At 59.9% G+C, this 20677-nt stretch overlaps 1 protein-coding gene across 7 annotated transcripts in view; it reads right to left on the bottom strand.

The window, feature by feature from the left end:
* RIMBP2 (RIMS binding protein 2) overlaps positions 1–20677 on the bottom strand; it is a 130877-nt gene that overhangs the window by 38962 nt on the left and 71238 nt on the right. For 6 of the 7 annotated variants that reach the window (XM_016145982.2, XM_016145986.2, XM_016145984.2 and 3 more), the window contains exons 3-4: positions 16846–16969; positions 5698–5802 (exon numbers count right to left, since the gene is read on the bottom strand). In XM_016145982.2, coding sequence (XP_016001468.2) covers positions 5698–5799 — 102 coding nt within the window. In that variant the 5' untranslated portion in view covers positions 5800–5802; positions 16846–16969. Of the gene's footprint in view, positions 1–5697; positions 5803–7276; positions 7520–16845; positions 16970–20677 lie in introns of those variants that run through there. The other variant, XM_016145983.2, reaches the window with a different exon arrangement.

Below are 20677 nucleotides of genomic sequence, written 5' to 3'. Positions count from 1 at the left end.
TGGTACTATCCCGAGACGATGAACCCAGAATGACAGGGCAACTCTCCCGAAGCCTCGGGAAGCACCGTCACGTCCCCAAATGTCCTTAACCGCTCAGGAAACAGAACGCGGTCATGCGAACTTGACCCCCAAGGAGCTGAAGGTCAGCTGAGATCTCATGGGCCCTAGGAGGGGCCGCGATGGCGCCTGAGCCTCTAAATGCTCCCAGCAGGTCAGCCTGTGGCAGCCCTCCGCCCCCAAGTGGCTCGAAGCAAAACCGCCTGCTCCAACAAATAAGAAAGTTTACACGTTTCACTGAAGGGGGTGCGGGAGGACGGAGAGGGCACAGGGGCCAGAAACGCGGCGACGGAAGGGGACTAGCCCCTGGGAGGTGAGCACACAGTGCAGCACGCGCACGCTGTGGCACAGGTGCACCTGAAACGCACACCCGGGGACCGATGATGCCCCCCGGCACGGTTAACGTCAACACAGGATTCTCAGGTCTGGAGGATTTCCTCCAGGTGCCCAGGGAACACTGAGCGGGTCAACGTCACGAACAGCCAACGAGCGTCATCTTAATAACAGCGTCTGCTTCTCACTCGCAAACTGCCGGGGGCCGGAGTGAGGGAGGCTCGGTGTCCCCAGCGCGGAGAGCGACAAGCAGCCCGAGCGCGCGCAGCCCGCATTCGCACGCGCCCATCCTCGCGCGCTCCCAGTGAGGCTTTTAAGAGCTGAGCAAGTGAACAGAACACAGCCGATTAATTATGCCATTCTGGAATTCAGCTCAGTCTTCAAATGCTTAACATTGTTCCTTTCAAAGCAAACACAAGAGCGACAATACGTAACAAAACAGAAAAAAAGCCGAACCACCCGGGAACATACAGGGATTACATAAATAACACCGCCATTGAGCCACTTGAGTCAAAGATAGTTTCAAATGGCAGGATGAAAAAAGAAACGCCGAGCGGCTGGTAAACTCAGCCAGTTCGGCAGTGACGGCTTCGTTTCCAGCTTCGAGCGAAAATCAGGGGTTGGGTTCGCAGGCTCCTTGCAAGCGGGGCCGCTTGGGCAATTAGAACGGAATGGACAGTGAAAATGGCAGTGCCGAGCGCTTTCAAAATCTAAGCGACAGCTCGAGCAAGGCCCGATTCGGGGGCCAGTGCCAGTTTGTGGGGAAGCAGCGACCTCCATCGAGACGCGGTCTCCTGGAGCACAGGGACACTTGCGAGGGACCGTGACTCTCAGGGAGCCTGGGTCCTGCCGTGGGATGGGTGAGCCGCCCGGGGGTGGACTGCACAGGGCGACGGCTGACGTCCCGGTGCCACGGCTCCGGCCGCAGGCTGGAGTGGCGGGGCGCACACAGCCCAGAACAGAGGTGGCAGTGGGGCGAGGGCCACACGCGGGCTGGGACGGGGCGGCCGAGGCTGCTCATGGGGCTGTCGACTAGCTCCATGGGAAAGTGAGTGAGACTCCCAGAGCCAGGCGCAGCTGGAGCATCCTCACGACACGGTCCTCGAGCTCTGTGGAGCAGAGGAAGCCGACGGCACAGACCGCTGTCCGGGAGGGGATCGTGGGAACAAACCAGACTGGGCCAGGTGCCACACTGACCGGACACGCCGGGTCACTCCGCGGTCCCTCTGCCACCTACTGCACCTGAACCCCGATGCCCAGGGGGACGCCTGAAGGCATCCGGGCTCACAGTGAACAGGCGGCCAGTTCTGTCCCTGCCCCCTCTCCAGGTGCATTTGAGTAACAGCCTCGGCCCTCCCGCTGGAGGGAGGAACTTGAACCCATAGTAAACCCGCCGGTTTGCAGACCAGCGTTAAGTATGGAGAAGCCATCTGGCTCCCAGCGCGGACTGTGGCTGGGCTCATCATGGGACAGGGTGCCCAGGAGCCATGAGGCAGCCTCAGGCACCGCACCCGTGACGGGCCCGGCCCCGTGGTGGCAGTGAGGGCTGACGGACAGGCCTCACTGAGGACCGCGCATGCCTGTCACCAGTGCTCCTGGCCATGGCCCAGACGCCCGCTGCCCTGCCACCCACCCGCTCAGTGGTCGGCAGCTCCTTCACTCACTGCCGCTGCGCGCTGGCTCGGGATGGGGACGGCGCAGCCCAGGCAGGAGTCTCAGGGGACACGGAGGGTAAGCACCCCCGAGGAGTGTGGCCGTCTACATGGAACTGTACGGCTCTGGCAGGGAGCCTGGGAACAGGGGCTGTGGGGTACACAGAGAACCAAGCAGACAGAGGAAGAGGCGATCACCCCAGGGCAGAGACAGAGCTGCCCAGACAAGGCCAGGCTGCCGCTGGCGGAGCCCGGGAGGTCGGGGGGAAGAGCCGCTGCTGAGGACGGGTGAGCGTGGGCCACGACCGTCCCAGCTGGGTGTTGGGAGGAAGGCTGGACGGAAAACGTGGGGTCCAGAGGCAGGGCCTGACTTGGCAATGCAGACGTGGGAGTTGGCACACAGGTGGGTTCCGGCCACAGGGCCCGCGGAGAAGGCCAAGGGAGCCGGTGCCGAGGAGACCGGGCGGAGGACTGGGGGCGCAGCGGTGCCATGCACACCCGACCGTGCGGGACGAGGACGCCGGAAGCGGGTGGCGTCCTGGAAGCCGTCCCTGCTGGGGCTGACCGCCTCGAACCGTGCCTCTGCGTCAGCGAGGATGCGGACAGGGAACTAGCCATGGGGCGTGCTGTCCACGTATAGACGACTCACCAAGAGCCACTCTGTGGTCGAGGTCACAGTGGGGATCCCACTGGAGTGGGTTCAAGAAAGAGTGGGAGCCACAGTCAGAGAGGACGGCGGCCCTTTTGAAATGTCTCACGCTCTGTCTCGTCAGAGTCAGCTCTGGACCTCTGGTGGCCCTTGTCGTGGTAGGGGGACAAGGGCCGGACTGGCCGAGCCCTAGCCTCGCAGTGGAGGTGTGTGGCCAAGGGGGCACGTGCAAACGTAATGCCCACTAGCCACGTGGCTGGCGCGGCCCGTCGCCCCCTAGCCTTCGGCTTCCTCAGCGAGGAGACAGGTGACTTCTGAGGAACACGCCGAAGGTCGAGCTAGAGGGTTCGCATCACAGCGTCCCCAGCTCCCCGTACACACCTGTGTCGCGTGGGTGGAAAGATGCCGTCTGTTTCCTTAGCACTTCCTGGGCCTGTGAGGTCCGACCCCAAGGTCAAGGAGCGCCGGGCCCCCCACAGCCCGTGAACAGGGGCCACCAGCCCCGCGCTGCGTAGGGTGAAACGCCCTCCACTGCACGTCCTCGTGGAATGAAAGCACGGGACACGAATGGCCCAAACGCACGATGGCGCCTTCCTCCACTTGCGCCTCGCAGGCCCCGCTCAGGCTCCAGTGAGCAGACGCGGACGGCAGTACGCGGCGCTGGGCTCTTCCCAGGCCCCGTGGTTAGACTCCGCTGAGCAGGTGAGGACGGACCGTGGCGCTGGGCTCTTGCGATGCGGCATCTGAAAGCAGCGTGGGCTCCCTCCAGTGGAAGCGCAGGAGCTGGACGCGGCTGACCCCTACTGGGACGCCGTGACTGCGGCCTGGCCGCTCTCCGTTCAAGTGCACGAGCGGACAGCGCGCCTCACATGTGCGTCTGGATGCCCCCAGAGGCAGGTGCAGACTCCGCCAGCCGCGGTGCGGCCTTCCCTCCTGCCCGGATCGGCACACAGGGCTCTCTGAGGACGGTGTTGTCCTCGGTCCTCCCCACAACCCCCACCCCGGGGCCCCGCCCACAACCCCCCAGGGGCACGTCGTCAACCATCCTCCCAGCGCCCAGTGGGAGGCGTTCACCTCCTGCGCCCTGCGCTGTCACCAGCCCAGTCAGGACACCAGGCTTCTTAGTGTCAGTGCCGCCGGCCTCCCTGTCCCTCGGCACACCAGGCCCTGAAGAGCGCTGCCGGGGTTTCTGAAGAACGCGACTCAGGTCCAGGCCCCTGCTCAGCCCTGTAACGGGTCGCCCCTCCCCCGGCCCTCAAGTTCCCGGGCTCCAGAAGAGAGGCTGAGCAGACAGCCGACGTCTGCTGTGTGCGTGAGGTAGTGGCCGGGCTTGGTGCCACCGCTGTCCCTGGTGGAAGAATTCACTGACCTCGCCAGCTCAAGGCTCAGCCTTCCTCTTCCAACTTCTAAAATTCTCAAAATCAGCACCTTCGTACTTCGTTAGTTTCTCTTCCTCCCCTCTCCCTGCTGATGAAGCATCCGTGCCCAAAATAGAGACGGTGACCGTGGAGAAAAAGGAGCCGGTGAAGCCGGATGGTCGCAGACGGCACAGGCCGCAGGGCGCGGGGCGGGCTGCACCGAATGCTCAGTAAACGCAGCTCTAGGCTCTTGTCGAGAAAAACTGAGCGGGATGATATCTGCGTCTCCGCTGGCTTACCGTCTGCCTGAGACACGCCAGCCTGGGACGAGCTTCCGGGGTCGCGGCGAACGGGCCAGGTGCCACGCTGCCGTGCCCGGGCAGCAGAGGCCCCGGCGCAGGGCGGGAGCAGGTAGGAGGCACCGCCGCCTGTCAGCCAGCAGCGTCCTTGCTGGATAGCATCTGGTGGAATATTGCTTCTCGGCACGCCAGCCACCATGTTATAACAGGTGATAAGGGCGGTGACGGTCCCCATCAGCGCTGGCTTAATGAAATCTACCCTTCCTGCGAGGTCTCGATGATCAGAGCACCGGCATCCCAGGTCGTCCGCCTGCCGCAGCAGCCCCACGAGTCAGCTCTGGAGGACGCCACTGGCAGGCCACTCTGGGCTGCGGGGTGGAGGGCGGGGGCTGGACCGAAGACCCGGGGAGGCTACGGCCACTCAGTTGCCAGTCGCTTGCTTCCCTCCTTCTGCCCACTAACGAGGTGAGCTCCGGTTGACCGTGGGGGGTGGGGCAGGGGCGGTGGGGGGCACTGGGCTTCAGGAAGGAAAAGACTAAGAACTGTGCACTGGGACCCCAGCCCCTATGGCTCCAAAACAGCAGCCGCCTTTATCAGGTGGGGCCGGAGCTCCGTCTCGGCCCCGCCCCTCCCGGGCGCTGTGGGCACAGGCGACGCTCCGGCCTGCGTCCTCCCCCGTCCTCCTCCCTCCCGCTTCTCTTCTGCCTCCTTCTGTGATCAAGTGCTGGGGCACGCTCGCTCTCCCGCTCTCGCTCTGAGCTCACTCTATAAATACTGCCCTGAAACTTGCTTTGCTCCCTTAGTAACACACGGCGTAACCTCCCAAGAGAACAGACAAGCTAAAACCACTCCTGTTGACTGCATCGCCCTGGTCTGCACGTGGACCCACCGTGACTGGCACAGCCACAGCCTCCGACGGGCAATGAAGTTGATCCAGCTCCCACCCCTGCCCCTCACAGCACTGCAAAACCCCAAATCCTTGGGAGCGGGGTCCTGTCTTTCCTGTAGGCGTGCTCCCGGGGGGAAGGCTGCAGGGTCAAACTGTGCGTGCGCTGTCGGTTCTAACCGATGCCCCAAGCGGAAGCAGCGCCCCCGGGAGTGCCCGCTCCCTTGCAGCCTCGCCAGCAGCAGACACCAGGGCTTCCCGCGTTCTCCTGCGGCACGGGACATGACGTGGGGCCGCTCAGGGGAAGCCAGACGGCGCGGGGTGGGGCGCAGAGGACCCGGGTCTTTCCGGCCAGGAAGGGAGGGAGACGCTCTGGAGTGTGGCCAAAGCCCGGGTGAGCAGCCAGCCCGCAGCACCCACGGCCCCCTAGCCCTCCCCCCAGGGAGCACCCCGCGCCCCTTACCTTCTGCAGAAGGTCGATTTCCTGCTGCTTGGCCTTGAGCGCGGCCAGGGCTTGCTCATGCTCCAGCTCCAGCTGCTGCCGCCGCTCGGCGGCCTCGCGCATGTGCTGTGGGGGGCGAGGCGAGGTCAGGCAGGGGCAGCTCCCCACCCTGACCCGCCGCCCCCTCCCTGCCCCCCCCCCGGGCAACTTCCGAGGGCCGCATAGCGAACCGGGGGGACCCTGGCCCTGACAAGGCTTCCGCCTCGGCCTTACTTCTTATGTTTTAAACGCAACGAACTTGAGCAGAACTACAAGTTCCCGAGCTGAGGTGAAGTCCTTGTTTTTGTTTCTGAAAAAGTCTCTGTTCTCTTTCTTGTGTCCCTGGTCCTACGCGAATAACAGCTGTGGGGCTGTGGGTGCTGGTCCAAGCTTCTGACTGCCATTTAAGTCACAGCATTCTCATAGTAACTGCAGGAAGCAGGCGCTGTGACTAGCCCCACTCTGCAGAGGGGGAAACTGAGGCACACAGGTTTTCTTGCCCCTTGCACAGCTGGTAAGCGGCCATGTGCATTCGAATACAGCCTCTGAGTCTCAGGCTTCGCCCCGGCTGCTCGCCCCTGTCCCCCCGCGGAGGCCCCAAGGCCGCCGTCAGCCAGGCCCATGCTGAGCGAGGACGGGGTGTCCCCTCGCTGTGCTGTCTCCAGGCACAGTCCGGCCTCCGTGGCGGGGTGGAGTGCAACCCCGTGTTTAATTAGCAATGAATTAAATAACTAATGTTAGTTATTAACACCTGTTCACGGAGGAGTGGTGAACATTACGTGAGTCAGGACAGCGCCTGGCATCTGCTACGTCCTGTGGTACCTTTACCTCTGAACACAAGGTAATCCCTCTCCACTGACCTGTGCAGTATGATGTGACACAGGGTCATGTGACAGTGTCTGGGACACAGTCTCAAAACGCTACTCTAGTGTTACAATGCCAGGTGACCAGGACGGCCGCAGTGACCAGGGCTCTTCCAGCATGACAGCGAGCGACGAAGTCCACGGCACTGGCAAGACGGCAGCGAAGACGACATGCCCGCCCTGGGCCCCTGCACCGGCGGTCACGCCCTGCCCCATCCTGCCCCTCCTCCGAGCAGGTGCTGTGTCACGGCTCGCCACTCAGGGAAGCCGAGCCACGTGCTCGCAGCCACGCGGCGCCGTGCCAGACAGCCTAGAAGCCACCCCACGCACGCCGCACGCAAAGCCAGGGCACGCCTAACCACAGACCCTTTTCCGCCTGAGGCCGCTTATCCACGGCCACTTCACCAGGACACATGACTGGGCAGCCAGCCCGGCTGGGGGGACAATCACACCACCGTGCGGCGAGACCGTGGTGCCTCCGTGCCCTGCCGGCTGGGGCTGTGGGGGTGGGCGGGGGGCTCCGGGAAGGCCGTCGGCGAGGAAGGAGGCAGCGTGTCCCTCACAAGGGCCCTAGGGATGTCGGGTGAGCTCGGAGTGGCTCCAGGCGCAGTGGCCGGGGGCGGGGTCACCGGAGGACATGGGCCACAGACACCTTTGCAAGCTTCTTGCTTAGAGGCGAAAGGGACACAACCACTTACAAAACAGACAGCGGGGACAAACGGACACGGCGCTTGTTTCTCAGGCTGATGATCCAGTCCGTGTGAGGTCGCCGTCAGGAAAGCACAGACGTGTGAAATGAGCACCCTCGAGGCGCACAGCGGTCCAGGCTAATGACGACGGCGGCGCAGCGGAGGGCAAGGCTGGTGGCGACCGTCCCTGCGGAGCCCGTCCCCTGCGGCGCTGGCTTCCTCGGCACACTGCTCAGGGCTGTCTCTGTGGCACGCAGCCCGCACCGGCCGCTCCCCGCCCTGCACATGGCTTTCCTAGTCTGACGCCCACCCTCCCGCCCCGACACCCAAGCAGCTCCCTGCGCTCCAAGGCCCCCGGCCACTCCTCTGCCCCGGGACCCAGTCTCTCGGGGGCGCTGGACTGGGGGCCCCATGAATTCTCACGGAGAGCGTCAATCCCCGCCTTTTACCCCAGGACAAAATCCCCCTAAATTCTTCACACGCGGCTTCCACTTTCACAAACCCTCAGTTCTGAGGGGCACGCCACGCTCCATGGGGACATCTCACATCTGAAAGGTGCTAAGGGCCACGTCACAGCAGAAGCGCCTGCCCAGGACGCTCTGCCTGGAGCATGGTTTATTTTTAAAGTAGTACTATTTATAGCTGGATGGCGACATTAACTTGAGCGCTCAAGTAGCCCACAAATGTCACAGTGCCGCTTCCCCAGGAAGCCACGGAGCGAACAGCTGTGGAGCTGAGTCATCTCCACGCCGCAGCGAAGGGGCTGTGTCCTCTGCTCGGACCCCGCCCCGGCAAGGACGTCAAGAAAAGGTCACTGCCTTCCACAGGAGTTAACGGTGACGCTTTTCATGTCACAGCATGCACAGTGGGAAGAACGTGGCATGCCTGGGCTCATGATTCCCTTCTACGTGACACCGGTGAAGGACACACAGTGCTCCCCGTGTTCGTGGCTTTGAACGAGAGACGTAGCGTTTAAAACACTCTGTTCTCTGTCACGTGGCCCCACCCAACTGTGGGAGTCAGTTTGTCCCTGATGACAATCAGCACAAAAGTACCCTGTGGATCAAGGACGCTGAAATACATTTTAGCCAAAGAGTCTGTTTCTCAAACTGGGACAAAACGAGGAGCAGGGAGCAGGAGCCCCTCTGCGAAAGCGCGGGGCGCTCCCGGGTCCTGGTTCATTCTCAACCCGTTCGACTTGTCCCTCTCTCCCCTCTGAAAACACAGGGACAGCGGCGTTCGTCCTGGGCAGCCATTATGATCACTTTTCTGAGCACAGTTTTCAGCATGTCCAGGGTCCCTGGCTGCCAGCCTGGGATTAAAGCCAGCTGTGTGCCCTGGGGTGCATGAGCTCCTTGGCCTCAGTTTCCTCGCTTTCCGAATGAAGGGAAAGGACCTTTGCTCCTAAGGCGTCACGGGGACCAGGTGGACTGTCAGATTCCAAGGGGCCTGCACAGAACGACGCTTAATGCAGTTCTCGGTGAGTTTTGATTTAGGTCTGCCGTTTCATGGCTTGTTTTCTGTTGGTTCCTGGCTTTTCATACTCCGACTTCCCTTCTTCTGGATAATCTGAATGTGTTTTCATGTACCTGTTGAGTGTCTGTGTATTTTTGAGCAACTTTTACTGGTTGCTCCAGGGATCTCAATATACGTATTTAAATGTAAATAATCTATCCAGACCTACGATTTGCCATCCGGAGTGGACTGCAGAACCCCGAGCAGCACCTCTGCATTCATCCTCGCTCTCTTTATGAACAGCTGTCTCGCTGCCATCACACCTACATGCGTTGAGGACCATCGGACAGTGTTATAATCTCCCCTTGAACGACCACACGTATTTTAAAGAACCTAAGAGAAAAGCGATGGTCTATTATATTTACCTGGTTATTTGCCATTTTTGTTTTTCTCATCCACCTAGTTCTTAATGAGCACCAACTATATGCCAGGTACCGTGACGGGGGTTAGAGACACGGCAGAGAAAACTGGAAGTGGGCTTGGCCTGTGCGGGGCCCACGTTCTAGCAGAAAGATAACCATTCATCAAATAAGGAGATAAAAGTAAGAGCTTGTGACCAGTGCCTCGAAGAAGACTCAAAGCTGAGAACTTTGACTCACCATCGGGCGAGCCCTGGGGAGGGGACACAGGAGCGCCGTGCAGAGGGTGAGCAGGTGGTTCAGAGCAGGGAACGGTGCATGGCCGGGACAGAGTGCGGGCCAGGCGCAGGAAGGCTGGGACTCTGGGACGCCTGGACCGACAGCAGGGACGATGGCAGGGACAGGAAGGAGGAGCCGCCCGCCTCTGGGTGGGGGAACGAGGAGAGACAATCAGACTGGGTCTCTCATCTCAGGGACAGCGGGCTTGCGCCGAAGTGGAGACAGCCTCCTGGACACGTGCTGTCCCTTCCCAGAGATAATTACTGGACACGAACGTGGTCAGATGCCAGAGTGCTTGGAATGGAATAATGAGCAGGTCCAAGTAAGCTATTCTTGTGAAGCTTACATTCTGCTGGGGGGGGGGGGTGCGGAAATAAACCGGCCATCTAGCAAGTGAATCAGAATAATTTCAGAGGTTAATTTAAAAATAAACAGGACAAAAGGAAGAGGAGAAGTAGACGCTACTCAAGCTGCTCAGGGTGGTGACATGCAGCTGAGACCTGTATGATGACAAGGAGCTGGTCAAGCGAAGTCTCCAGGGGCCAAGCTCATGGTGGCAGGAGCCAGCTGGGCACGTGTCCCCTGCGGCTGCACAGGAGGGGGCAAGGGAGGGGAAAGGGGCAGGTCTGGAGCCAGCCATGGGTTTGGTTGTGTCCCCTACCGGGCCACGCTGAAACCCTTGCCTGACCACGCGTTTGGGCCCCCCCCCCCCAGACCTGTCCCCTTCCCTACGTGCTGCGTGTGACGCGGTGTGGCCGCCCACCCCAGTGAGCGTGGCTGTGTTTCTGCTACAGCGGTACCTGGGGTTCGCCCTGGGCTCTGGGCTCCAGGGGAACCCAGAAGTCAGGCTGGGGAGGGGTGCGCGTGTGCTAAACGCACGGAGGCACTGCGAACTCCGGACAGGCGAGCGCCTCTGCTTGCCCCTCGCTGGCCCCGGGCTGCCGTTCCTGTTCCCTCGTCTGATGGACGACAGCAGCACCCCACCCTGTGTAACCCCTTTCCTGGCGATTAGTGGAGAGAACCCTTGGCACACTCGGTGGCCCAGACTTTTGACAGGCGGGTTGGGGACCAAGAGGAACAAGGGACGGGCTGCCCAGTGCATGGAAGGGACAGTCCAAGCACAGCGGGGGCAGGGAGCAGAGTCTCAGACGGCTCCTGGTCCCACCCTCGCACTGGAGGCAGAACATGCGTGGCCCCCAGTGCCGGCCAGGGCCCCCCACCAACGGGAACGGAGGCCGAGCCCTGAAGCACTGAGCCCCCTGCCCCAGGCTCGAGTCTGGGCGTCTAGTCCACAGAGCACTGTCCGCTCTCGGGATCCGGCCCACCGCAGGCTTGCTGGGGACCGAGCCTGAAGCCCTGTCCCCGTTCCAGGGGGCTCTGGGGTTTTACGGGGTTCACATCGCAGAACAAAGGAAAGAAGTGTGAGGCAACTGACCGCCGGGTACAGCCACAGGTAATGGGGGGGGGGGGGAGAAGGGGCCAGAGGTAAAGGAAGATTCGTCCCTGCAAGAGAGTCACTCGTTAACCTGGGGTATCACTGTTCATTGCCACTGAACAAGCCTCAGGTTATCTACATCTAAACAGACTAACCTGTGGATCCTGAGAACAAAATTTCACTCTGAACACTTTTTCTTTGACTCATAAACTAGACCAGGTTGAATTCAGTTACTTGAACATTTTCGCAGCCTGGGCTGGCCTTCCGGACTGCACCACACGCTGGGCGTTCGGCTCTGGTACCTGGAGGGTGTTTGACAAAGATCTGGCTATTCCCCTGCCAGCCGCGCGGCCACCTGCGGTCAGACACGGTGCCCCAGGATCTCTGGAGTGTCAGACAGTCCCAATGAAGTCACGAGATTTTTAAATTAGATGAAAATCAAGCTGGAAACGCCTCCCTCCAGGGTCTCACTGGGGACGTTGAAGATATAGCAGTTTGGCCTTCCCAGCGGTCAGCAGAGAGGGCAGCGGACGACACACAGCCAGGTCTGTCCAGAAACTTCTTTCTGAGAGAGGTCACCATCACGGGAGTGGGTGGACATGACCTGGGGACACTGTTTGCCCTCACAGCTGTCCAGCAGCATCTCCTGCAGTAGGCGCCCTTGGGCGGGGCGCACAGCTGCCTGCCCCGCCCCCTGGCCTAGCCTGTGTCTTTGCCAAGCTCTCAAGTTGCACACAGGGACTGTGCCATTTTTCCTGCCAGGACCCCTGTCCCGTCCCCAGAGAGACAGACGTGTCCTCAGTGCCACCCTGCAATCAGAGCCATTGCCCAGGTCCTGAGCGGAAAGACATGAGGGGCAGGTGGCACCTTGGTCCCGCATGGTAAGGTGGCCGGTCGCATTGCCACGTCCCAGCAGCTGGCGAGATGCTCAGATCCAACCACCACGCACACACGCAGCCAGACAGATGCGGGAAGTCCCACAGGCTTCGGGGCAGCGCCCTCGAGTCTGAGAAGCTGCAGGAGAGTGGTCTACTCCGTCTTGCCACCAGGCTCGACCCTCGTGCCAAGACCTGAGCAGGGACTGCCGGGCTCAGAGGAGCAGGGAGTTGCTGCAGGGACGCCCTCGGCCCATGGTCCCCGGCCTGCGCCCCGCGGATGCTGATGGCCATGCACTCCCCAGTGGTCTGTCCTCTTGGAGGCTGTCAGTCCTCGCCAGGAAGGTGCGCTTGGCTGGCGGCTGCATGTCTGCAGGAGCCTATGCAGGCCCCAGGAGCAATCCTTCTACGAGGTGTCCTTAGCCTCGGGCTCTCCACTGCTCGATTATCCATCGTGAGGGCAGACGCACCAGCAGCAATGGTCTCTCGCTCACTCATTCCATGTGCATTCACTCATTCACGCACACACTCCCTCATTTACTCATTTAATCACTCATGCTCAGCGCCTGCTGAATGCCAGATTTTGTCCTAGGCACTAAGCAGACAAAGTCTCTCTCAAGGATGTCACGTTTTGGTGGGGAAATAATGCACAAGCAAACGAATAAAACAAGCAGGATACGTTTTCTCTGACGACAAGGGAAGAGGGTGGTGTGATGGCATCTGGCAGGACGCGGCCCCTTTTGAGGAGACGGTCAGGTACGGCATCGCCAAGGAAGTGACGTGACACCGAGACCTAAGCAACCGGGAGTCAGAAACAGAAGCGGAACGGAGCGGCATTCCCGGTGGAAGACCCGGCGAGTGCGAGGGCCTGGGCCAGAGCAGGGTCCTGGCGTAAGGACACTAGACTTCGTCTGCAATAACAGGCAGTCGGTGGGTGTGGGCGGCACAGGGGCGTGATTCGATTTCTATTTCGTCAGGTGGCTGTGGCTGCTGTGTGCGGACTGGGCTCTAGGGGACAGTGCGTTTTACAGAGGGCACGCCGGAGGCCTTTGCAAAGCTGAGGACACCGCGCTCTCGGCCATTGTAAGCACAGAGCGTCGGGGCGACGAGTCTCGCTGGGCAGACTTAATATCCTGTGTCTGCCACTCATCCTTTCAGCCCACGAGCATTTGTGCGGTTTCTCTATGCCAGCCTGCACACTGGGGACAAATGGACAAGGAAAAGGACGTGGACCCTGTTGTGTGGCACTGTCTCCTGGTGCGGGCTGGGCAGGAGGCCAGTGTGGCATGGTGACGGGCGGCCCAGCCTCAGCGCCTCAGGCTCCCCGGCTCCTCTGTGTCCCCGGCCACGTCCTCTTTCCGCTCTGCAGCTCTGGCCTCCCCAGCCCTCTGTCTTGGGCCTTTGAACCTGCTGCTCCCTCTGCAGCACGTTCCGTCCCCAGCTTTCTCTCGCTCCCTCCCCTCCTCCACCCACTCCCTGTCCAAATGTCACCTATCAACAGGCCTTCCTCGCCCACCGAATGTGAAGGAACGCTTCCATCTCGTCACAGCGTGTGCCCGTGCACCGGCCGCCTCCCGACCTGTTTGCTTGTTTACTAACTCCTCCGGATCGGGGGCCTGGGTTCCGGCCCCTGTCCTCCAGCGCCCAGGGAGCGTTCGGCACATGCTGAAGACAGGAGCGTGTCCTCAGGCGGGGGCTCGGTCGAGCTTGTCATCCGTGTGATCACAGTAGGCCCTGGATGGTCTTGGGAAGCCAGTTCCTCTTAGAGCCAGCAAGGACGGTCTTCCTTCTCTGGGTGTTCCAGTGCAGAGTGACGTGGCGCCCCCCAGCACAGCAAAGAAGGCTTGGTGCGGTGACGCGACAGCTCCTGCCGCGGGAGGCCGAGCCTCCACGCCGTGACCGCGCGCCAGCCTGAGCCTCGCTCTAGCTGATGAGATGCGACGGAGGCGACCAGGCCATTCCGGCCCAGGCCCGTGAGGTCGCACGTGCGTCTGCTCTCTCACGGCCTACTGTGCCATCCTCAGCTCGGGCAGCCTGCTGGAGGGCTGCACAGCCAGGAGCAAAGCCAGTCACCTTGGCCAAACCATCGGTCACAGGCCAGCAGGTAGCCAACTGCGTGCGCCCCAGGCTAGAGGAAGTGTTCAGCCAAGTCCAGCCAAGAAGGCAAGCACCACGGGCCCAGCCCGCAGGCTCGTGAGCAAGAAGGGTTACTGTCTTAAGCCACCGGCGCTGGGTGGTTGGTTACGCAGCAGCACTGTGACAGTTGGTAACTGGTACAGTGTCCGATGACTCTTAAAACAATTTCCAAAATTCTTAAAATCCTCTTTTGGCTTCTAAGATCTTGCCTGACCTACCCCCAATCTGGGTTTCATTTTCTGCCTCCCTCCTGCTCCCCCGCCATCAAGCATCCCCCCATCGGGGCTCCCCACACTTGCCGCCTGGCCGGCGTGCGCGTCCCCTGAATAGTGACAACGCCCCTCCGTCTTCACTCAGAAGTTCTCCCTGTGCCACCAGTGCCTGGCCAGGCCCTTCCCATGAGCCTGGAGGTGCCTCTGCATCGCTTCCTCCTGCTTCACTCTCACTTATTTTTCTTCAAAGCACTGTCACTGTCCGACGCCATATTGTGTCCTTCTCTCCTCGGGGAATGCCCAGCTCTGCTTTGCCAGCTGCTGTGTCCTGGTGCCTAGGACAGGGCCCAGCTCGGCCAGCATTCAATCAGCATTTGTGAGTGAAGGAGTGAACGAGCAAACGAATGAATGGTCACGTGATGCGCGGCTCGTGGGCCAGGGACACCACTGTGTCCGGACTGTGCAGACCCCTGCTGAGACGCGCAGCACACCCACTCCCCCGGGAGGGGCGCTGCGCGGCAGCCAGGCCCACCAGGGCCGGGTGGGCGCTCGTGGGGCCTCCTCAGCCCACCTCGCTTCCTTCCACTCCCGTGGTCTCGTGTCCCTTGGAGTGGCCTGGGGCTGCTCCGTCCTCTGTGCAGCTCCCACCGGAAAGAACACTCCTCGGCTCTTCGCGTGTGGGGCACGCTGTCTCACAAGATGCTCCCACGTTCCTCGCCGACACTGCAGGGATCCGTGTGTCTGTCTCTCCCTTCCCCCAAGGAGGGGGCGTGGGGAGCCGGCCCCTCGGTGCCCATGAGGACGTTCCTGGAGATAATCTCTGCAGCCTCTGCAGGACCTCTTAAGTGACACCATCATTCGGGGCTCCTCTGCAGCCAGGCTGCCGGGAAGCTCAGGCTGAATGAGAATCTTAGGGTGAGTGTGTCTAAGCTCCAAGCTGGCATATTTGAGTCCTCCTCTCCCTTTATCTGAATTTCCTGCTTCTACCCATGTCACTCGAGCATGCCATTATACATGACAGGTGTGGCAATTTGACCTTGCCCTTGGAAAGAAGTCTGACACAAACACATGCACAGATAATGAATTCATCGACTCTTATTTTTAAAAGTGTAAATAGCAGGAGGGATTTGTATCAGGTTAGAGATTACTGGTTTGGCTCCTGTGGAGGGTTCTAGTCGGTTTCAGTATGGTTCTAGCTGGACAGCCCTAGGAACAGCCCCAGCTGCAGTCTTATCTGTTTCACTGGAAGCTTTTCCATTTTGAAGGAAAAAATATGTTCCATTCTCAATCCACTAAAAACCAGTGTGAGCCAGTGTGGTTCTGTGTGCCAGGCCCGAACCCCGCCCCAAGCCAGGTCAGCCTCCTTGCTTCTCCCAGATGCAGGTTCGGGTCAGGGGCTAGCCTATTGGTCCAGGTTTGGCTTCATGTGAGTTGAGATGGGAACTCTGTGCCACCTGACATCCTCCTGGGTGGCCCTCGAGCCTGGTGGGGTTCTCTCTGGTTCTCAGCAAATTGGGTTGATTGAAACCAGTTTAGGTCCCAATTCAGTTCAAATCACTGACCACAAGAGACTAAGCATTACATAGGGTGTTTGGATTCAGGCCAGGCCACTTCTGGAAATGCAAGGTCATGCTTTGACTCAAGTTTACAGAGAGGGCGGGGTTTCTGACCAAGCCAGCTGCATCTTCCCAGCCCAACGCACCCCCTCCCTCTCCATCAGCACTGATGAGCTTCCCTGCTCAGGAAAAATAAAAGGCTAATTTTAAATGGCTCTTTTGTTATTATAACAAAAATACCAAGAGGAGAGCATGAAAATCAGTGTGCTCTTCAGTTGGTACCAGTGAGGCCGTGCTTGTTAAACACGCGTATACAAGGCCCTGGTGCTGAGGCTCAACCCCAAGGTCAGAGGGGGTGCAGTGGGCCTCTCAGCACCCATCAGAGCCCCTTGACCCAACCCAGGCCGGAGGAAAGATGGGCCTGAACCACTGTAGCAGGCGGGGGACACAGACTTGGAGGGGAGACCGCCGCGAGCTGGGTTCCCACTCAGGGCCAGCAGTCAGAGCAGAATTTAAATAGAGACAGAATTCACACGCCGTAAAACTCACGCTCTCAAAGCGGACGGTTCAGTGGTTTGGGTACATTCACAAAGATGTGTAACCAACACACTATCTAATTCCAGAACATCTTCATCGCCCCCAAAAGAAACCCCATACCTGTTGGCAGTCACCCCCATCGCCCCCTCACCCACTAATCTGCTTGCCCTCAGAGCTTGAGCAGTTTCCCCAGATGGTACAGGTGGGACTAAAGTCACTCCTGTCACAGGGGTCGGTGGGGGTGGCACCAGGCACGTTCCACGCCTGCCAAGCACCATTTGTCACACAAGGCAGGTATTAGGTGGCGGGACTGGAGGCGATTCCTATCTCGCTCCTTTACACTTTAAAACGCTTTCCCACAACGAGAATCCGATGTAATTTTAACACTCGGAAACAAACAAACAAAACAGCCAAAGAATTCATTCAGTCTGACTCAGGGCCATCACAGCAAAGCAGCCCACGCGTTAAATGCTGAGGACCGTCCCGGGGTGAGAAATGCACGAGGAGCACCTCGTCCGCGGCACCGTGACAGCCGCTTTCCGGCGACTTAGGCGAGCACAACACGGCCCAGGAGCCCCGAATGGCGAGGCTGCGGAAGAGTTCGGGCCCCCTCCGCTCTGGGCCGCGCCCTGTCCCCTCGCGCCGACCCGGGGCACGGCTGGTGAGTGTCCTACCTTCAGGACCTGTTCTAGGTTCTCCAGCTTGGCTCGGAGCTGGCGCGTGTCCCCCACAGCCGGGGCGCGTCCGCCGGTTTGGCACGGTGCGCGTGCGGCTAAGCCGGGCACACTCCGCTGTCACCTGCAAGGAGTAAGGATGAGAGGGTGGCCGCTGACCACGCGCGGGCGGGTATCCAGCACGGACCTCGGCGTCAATGTCCCTCTGGAGACTGTCCCGTCCTCGTCCTCAGTCAGGGACGCGCGGGCGGGCCCTCCCCTCAGGGGCGAGAGACACGTGATGGGGCTGGCCAATCAGCACGCGCCCTCCCTCTGCCCCGCCCACAGCCCCGCGGCCTGCTGGGGCCTGGCGCGCGCTCCAGCCCGACAACGCCGAGGCGGCTGAGGGGGCGAGTGAGCACGTCGCGTCCGCAGAGCGCGAGGCGCGGGACTCCCGCGGGCCGGGGAAGGCACTCTCCCTCTTCCCGCTGGACTCGGAAAGCTGAGGACACAAGGTAGAGCCGCAGCCCCCTCTGCCGCCATGAGGAATGTCCCCTCTGAAAACGGAGCCGGGAGCCGGAGCCGGAGCCGGGGGCGGGGTGGGGGGGCGCCGAGCGCCAAGGGATGCGGGGCGGGGCCTGACGACATCATTTGAGCTGGGGTCGCGCTAACGTTTTCCTTTCCGTTAGCTGGGCCAGCAGGTTCCCTGTTTTCTCACACTCCTTTGACTTCTTTTCTCGAAGAATTTCACCCCGTTTTAAAAGTGAATAAAATGGGGACAGGGCCTCACGTGGATTAGAATGATGGGGGCTCCAATAACCTTGGGCGCCGGGCCCGCCCTCAGACCGCGAGCCCCAGAGGCACATTTGGAGCATGCCGGGGAGGCCCCCTTACTCGCAGCCTCTCCTGCGGCTCCTGCAGGACAGAGAAGGGCCCACTGCAGTGACACGCGGCGGTCGCTTCTCACGTGCAATGGTGTCAGCCCGGCCACGGGCTTCTCGCTGTGTCCCCTCCTCCCCATGTCCCCTCCTCCCCACACCTTACAACGTGATTAAGCTTCAGTAACAGACTGTCACGAAGCCACGTGTTTCAGCAAAAGGAGTTTTTTGTTTCGAACACAGTATGTACAGAGTGCTGGTTGAACCTGACAATGTCTACCGCACCAGAAGAAAGGAAGGCGCCCACTTGGCATTCCCAAGTGGCACAGGGCTGTGAAGAAGCTGTGATTAAGGGGTCATAGAGAGGTCTGATCTGCAGGAATATTTTAATGCCATTTTGCTACAGTGTGATGTGAACTTGGAAACGAATTCAGATGCTTGGGGTGAAAATGTCATGACCTGTATGAGTGAAATCGCACCCGCATCAGCACCTCAGCACCAGGGGACAGGCTTGCTGAAAGCCACCGCTGCTCACATCCCACCCAGTCAAGAAAATGAGGCTTGGGAGCGATGTTCGAAAGCCCCATTCACACCCAGGCCACAGAGGAGCCAGCACAAGCTTCCTGAGACGTGAATCGGGCCCTGCCAGCCCATCTGACACCCCTGCGGCGTCCATGGAAACCGTGACAGAACCGAAACTCTTGGCCTGCTCTGCAAGGTTCTGTGCCTCCTGCCCACGAAACCCTGATACAACTGTTACTCCGCTGTCACCATTCAGCACGCTTGGGCCACCCTGGTTCCTTCTGTCTCTTAAACAGGCCAAGCTCATTCCCACCCCAGGGCCTCCGCGCGTGCTTTTCCCAGTACCGGCACGTCCCCACCCACCTCCACTCCACTCCCAGTCTCTGCGGCTCTGGCTACAGCAGCTGCCTCTGCCCTGGGCACTAGATGTCTTCTCGCACAAGAATAAAACGGCCCTGGTGGTTATACCACCGAGTTCAGGGCCCTGCTCACGCAGCTGATAAACCCAGAGGAGGGGGTCCTCTCTGACTGGGCAGCAGCCGAGCCGTCTGCAAACAGGACTGATGCCTCCAAATAAAACACTCTCGATATCGGCTCCAACGGGCCGTGTGCTCTGCTGCCCAGCTGGCCTCTGCAGCACTGACCACGCCAGGAGCCTGGGCAGAGAGGCCCATTGGCTTGCGAGCCCCTGGGCCCCCACGGGTCAATGCGGGTCATTTTCATGAAAAAAAAAAAAATGCTCCCAGAGAGCAAGCCTTGTCCCTGTCACACAGGCACTTGCACTAGAACATTCTCCTGGGAACCAAACCAGATTATTCTCCTACTGAAGGAGGAAAAGGTCTCAGAATAGCAAAAGGACGTGAAGAGATTTTCACTAAGACATAAAAACTGCCCCCCACAAGACAAAAAGAGAGAAAGGTCATACATGTTCCAGTGAGGGTGGGCAGCTCTTGCTTTGTCATGATCGAATAGAAAATTAAGAATAGCTCACTCTTACAAGATGTTAGCTTTTGACTAAGGAAAAGTAGGTAAGATGTTTGGGTGTGCCCCCTGGGCGAGGGCCCTTGCCTTCCAGCAAAGGTTGCGTGCAAATGCCCACGTGTGTCACCCTGATAGACACCCACAACAGTCTCATTAATAAGTCAAAGAGGAATGAACAACTAGCGAGCTGCATGACCATTGTTCTTGCTCGTCATTCGTGACTGGACCCAGAACTCCGGCCAGCCTCAGGTTTCTGGTCCACAGATAAGAGTTCCGGGATCACAGGTTCGTAGGTGATGAATTTAAGGACCTACACAGTACCTGGCTCCAGAACCCAGGTGCCGCCAGGCTCTGCACTGCCCGACAGCTTCTCACGGCACAGACACAGCAATGCACCCACAAGCTGGGCACCAGCCACTGGACTCATTTCTATGTCAAAACACAGGGCCTGGTGGCAGCAACGGTGGGTGCCATCAGGTAGAAAAGCAACTTAATGCATCTGCAACTCAACAATAACGTGTCCTCAAACCTCTGAGCTGCTGCAGAGACAGCCGCCCAGTTAGGGGTTTAAAGGGCGTCCTTGGACCCAGTGAGGAAGAAATTTGAATTAGTGTGCTTTTGAAATCGGTAAGAAGTTGGGTGTGCAGGCCGGAAAGGTGCTGAGCACATCCTATGTGCTGTGTCCCAGACCCAGCGACCTTGTCCCTCCCCAGGGCGCCTGCCCCGATCCAACCCGCATCCCAGCGGCCAACTTGGCACCTGAGGGGCAGCCGCCTGTGGGCTGACGGCGGCTCTCCTCACGTCCATGACTGACGGCGCTGGTCTGGTCATTACCTATGCTTCCTTAGGGCTCCTGGGAGGCAGACTGCAGAGCCAAACTGGAACCAGACAGGGAAGCTGGGAGGTCCTAGCTGCCTCCCGCGAACCAGGCAAGTCCCCTGTGTTTCTGCAGGTCCCAGGCACAGGTGCCCAGGAAGCTGGCACTGTGGTTAATCGAATGCTGTCATCAGCAGCACTAGGTAGCCCTGCCCCTTCTATGGACGTCCCCTGGTTATCCTGGGACACAGGGAGCTCAGCCCCAAGGACAGTCTTTCTATTTCCCACAGTGACTGTCCCAAGAGCAGGAAGCCACAGAGGGCAGGACAGTGCTGTGGGCCCTGCCTCCCAGGGTCTCCATGGACCCGACAGTTGTAGGCTGCTGACCCAGGGTGAATCGCGCAGAATTCGTTCTTTCGTTGCTGGTTTATTTTACTTTCCACGATGTCCTCAGGTTCATCCACGTTGTAGCCTGTGTCGGAATCTTATTTTGGGGGCTGAACAACATTCCGTGGCATGGACGGACCATACCACGTCCGTCCAGTCGTCCACTGACAGACGCTCGGGTGGTGTCCACATTTTGACTATTGTGAATGACGCCGCTGGGAACTTGGGTGTGCAAACATCTCAATACCCTGGTTTCCATTCTCTGGATA

This window comes from Rousettus aegyptiacus, unplaced genomic scaffold (genome assembly GCF_014176215.1).
Source record: "Rousettus aegyptiacus isolate mRouAeg1 unplaced genomic scaffold, mRouAeg1.p scaffold_m13_p_5, whole genome shotgun sequence".
NCBI classification, from domain to species: domain Eukaryota; kingdom Metazoa; phylum Chordata; class Mammalia; order Chiroptera; family Pteropodidae; genus Rousettus; species Rousettus aegyptiacus.
This window is presented reverse-complemented; position numbering and strand designations above follow the sequence as displayed.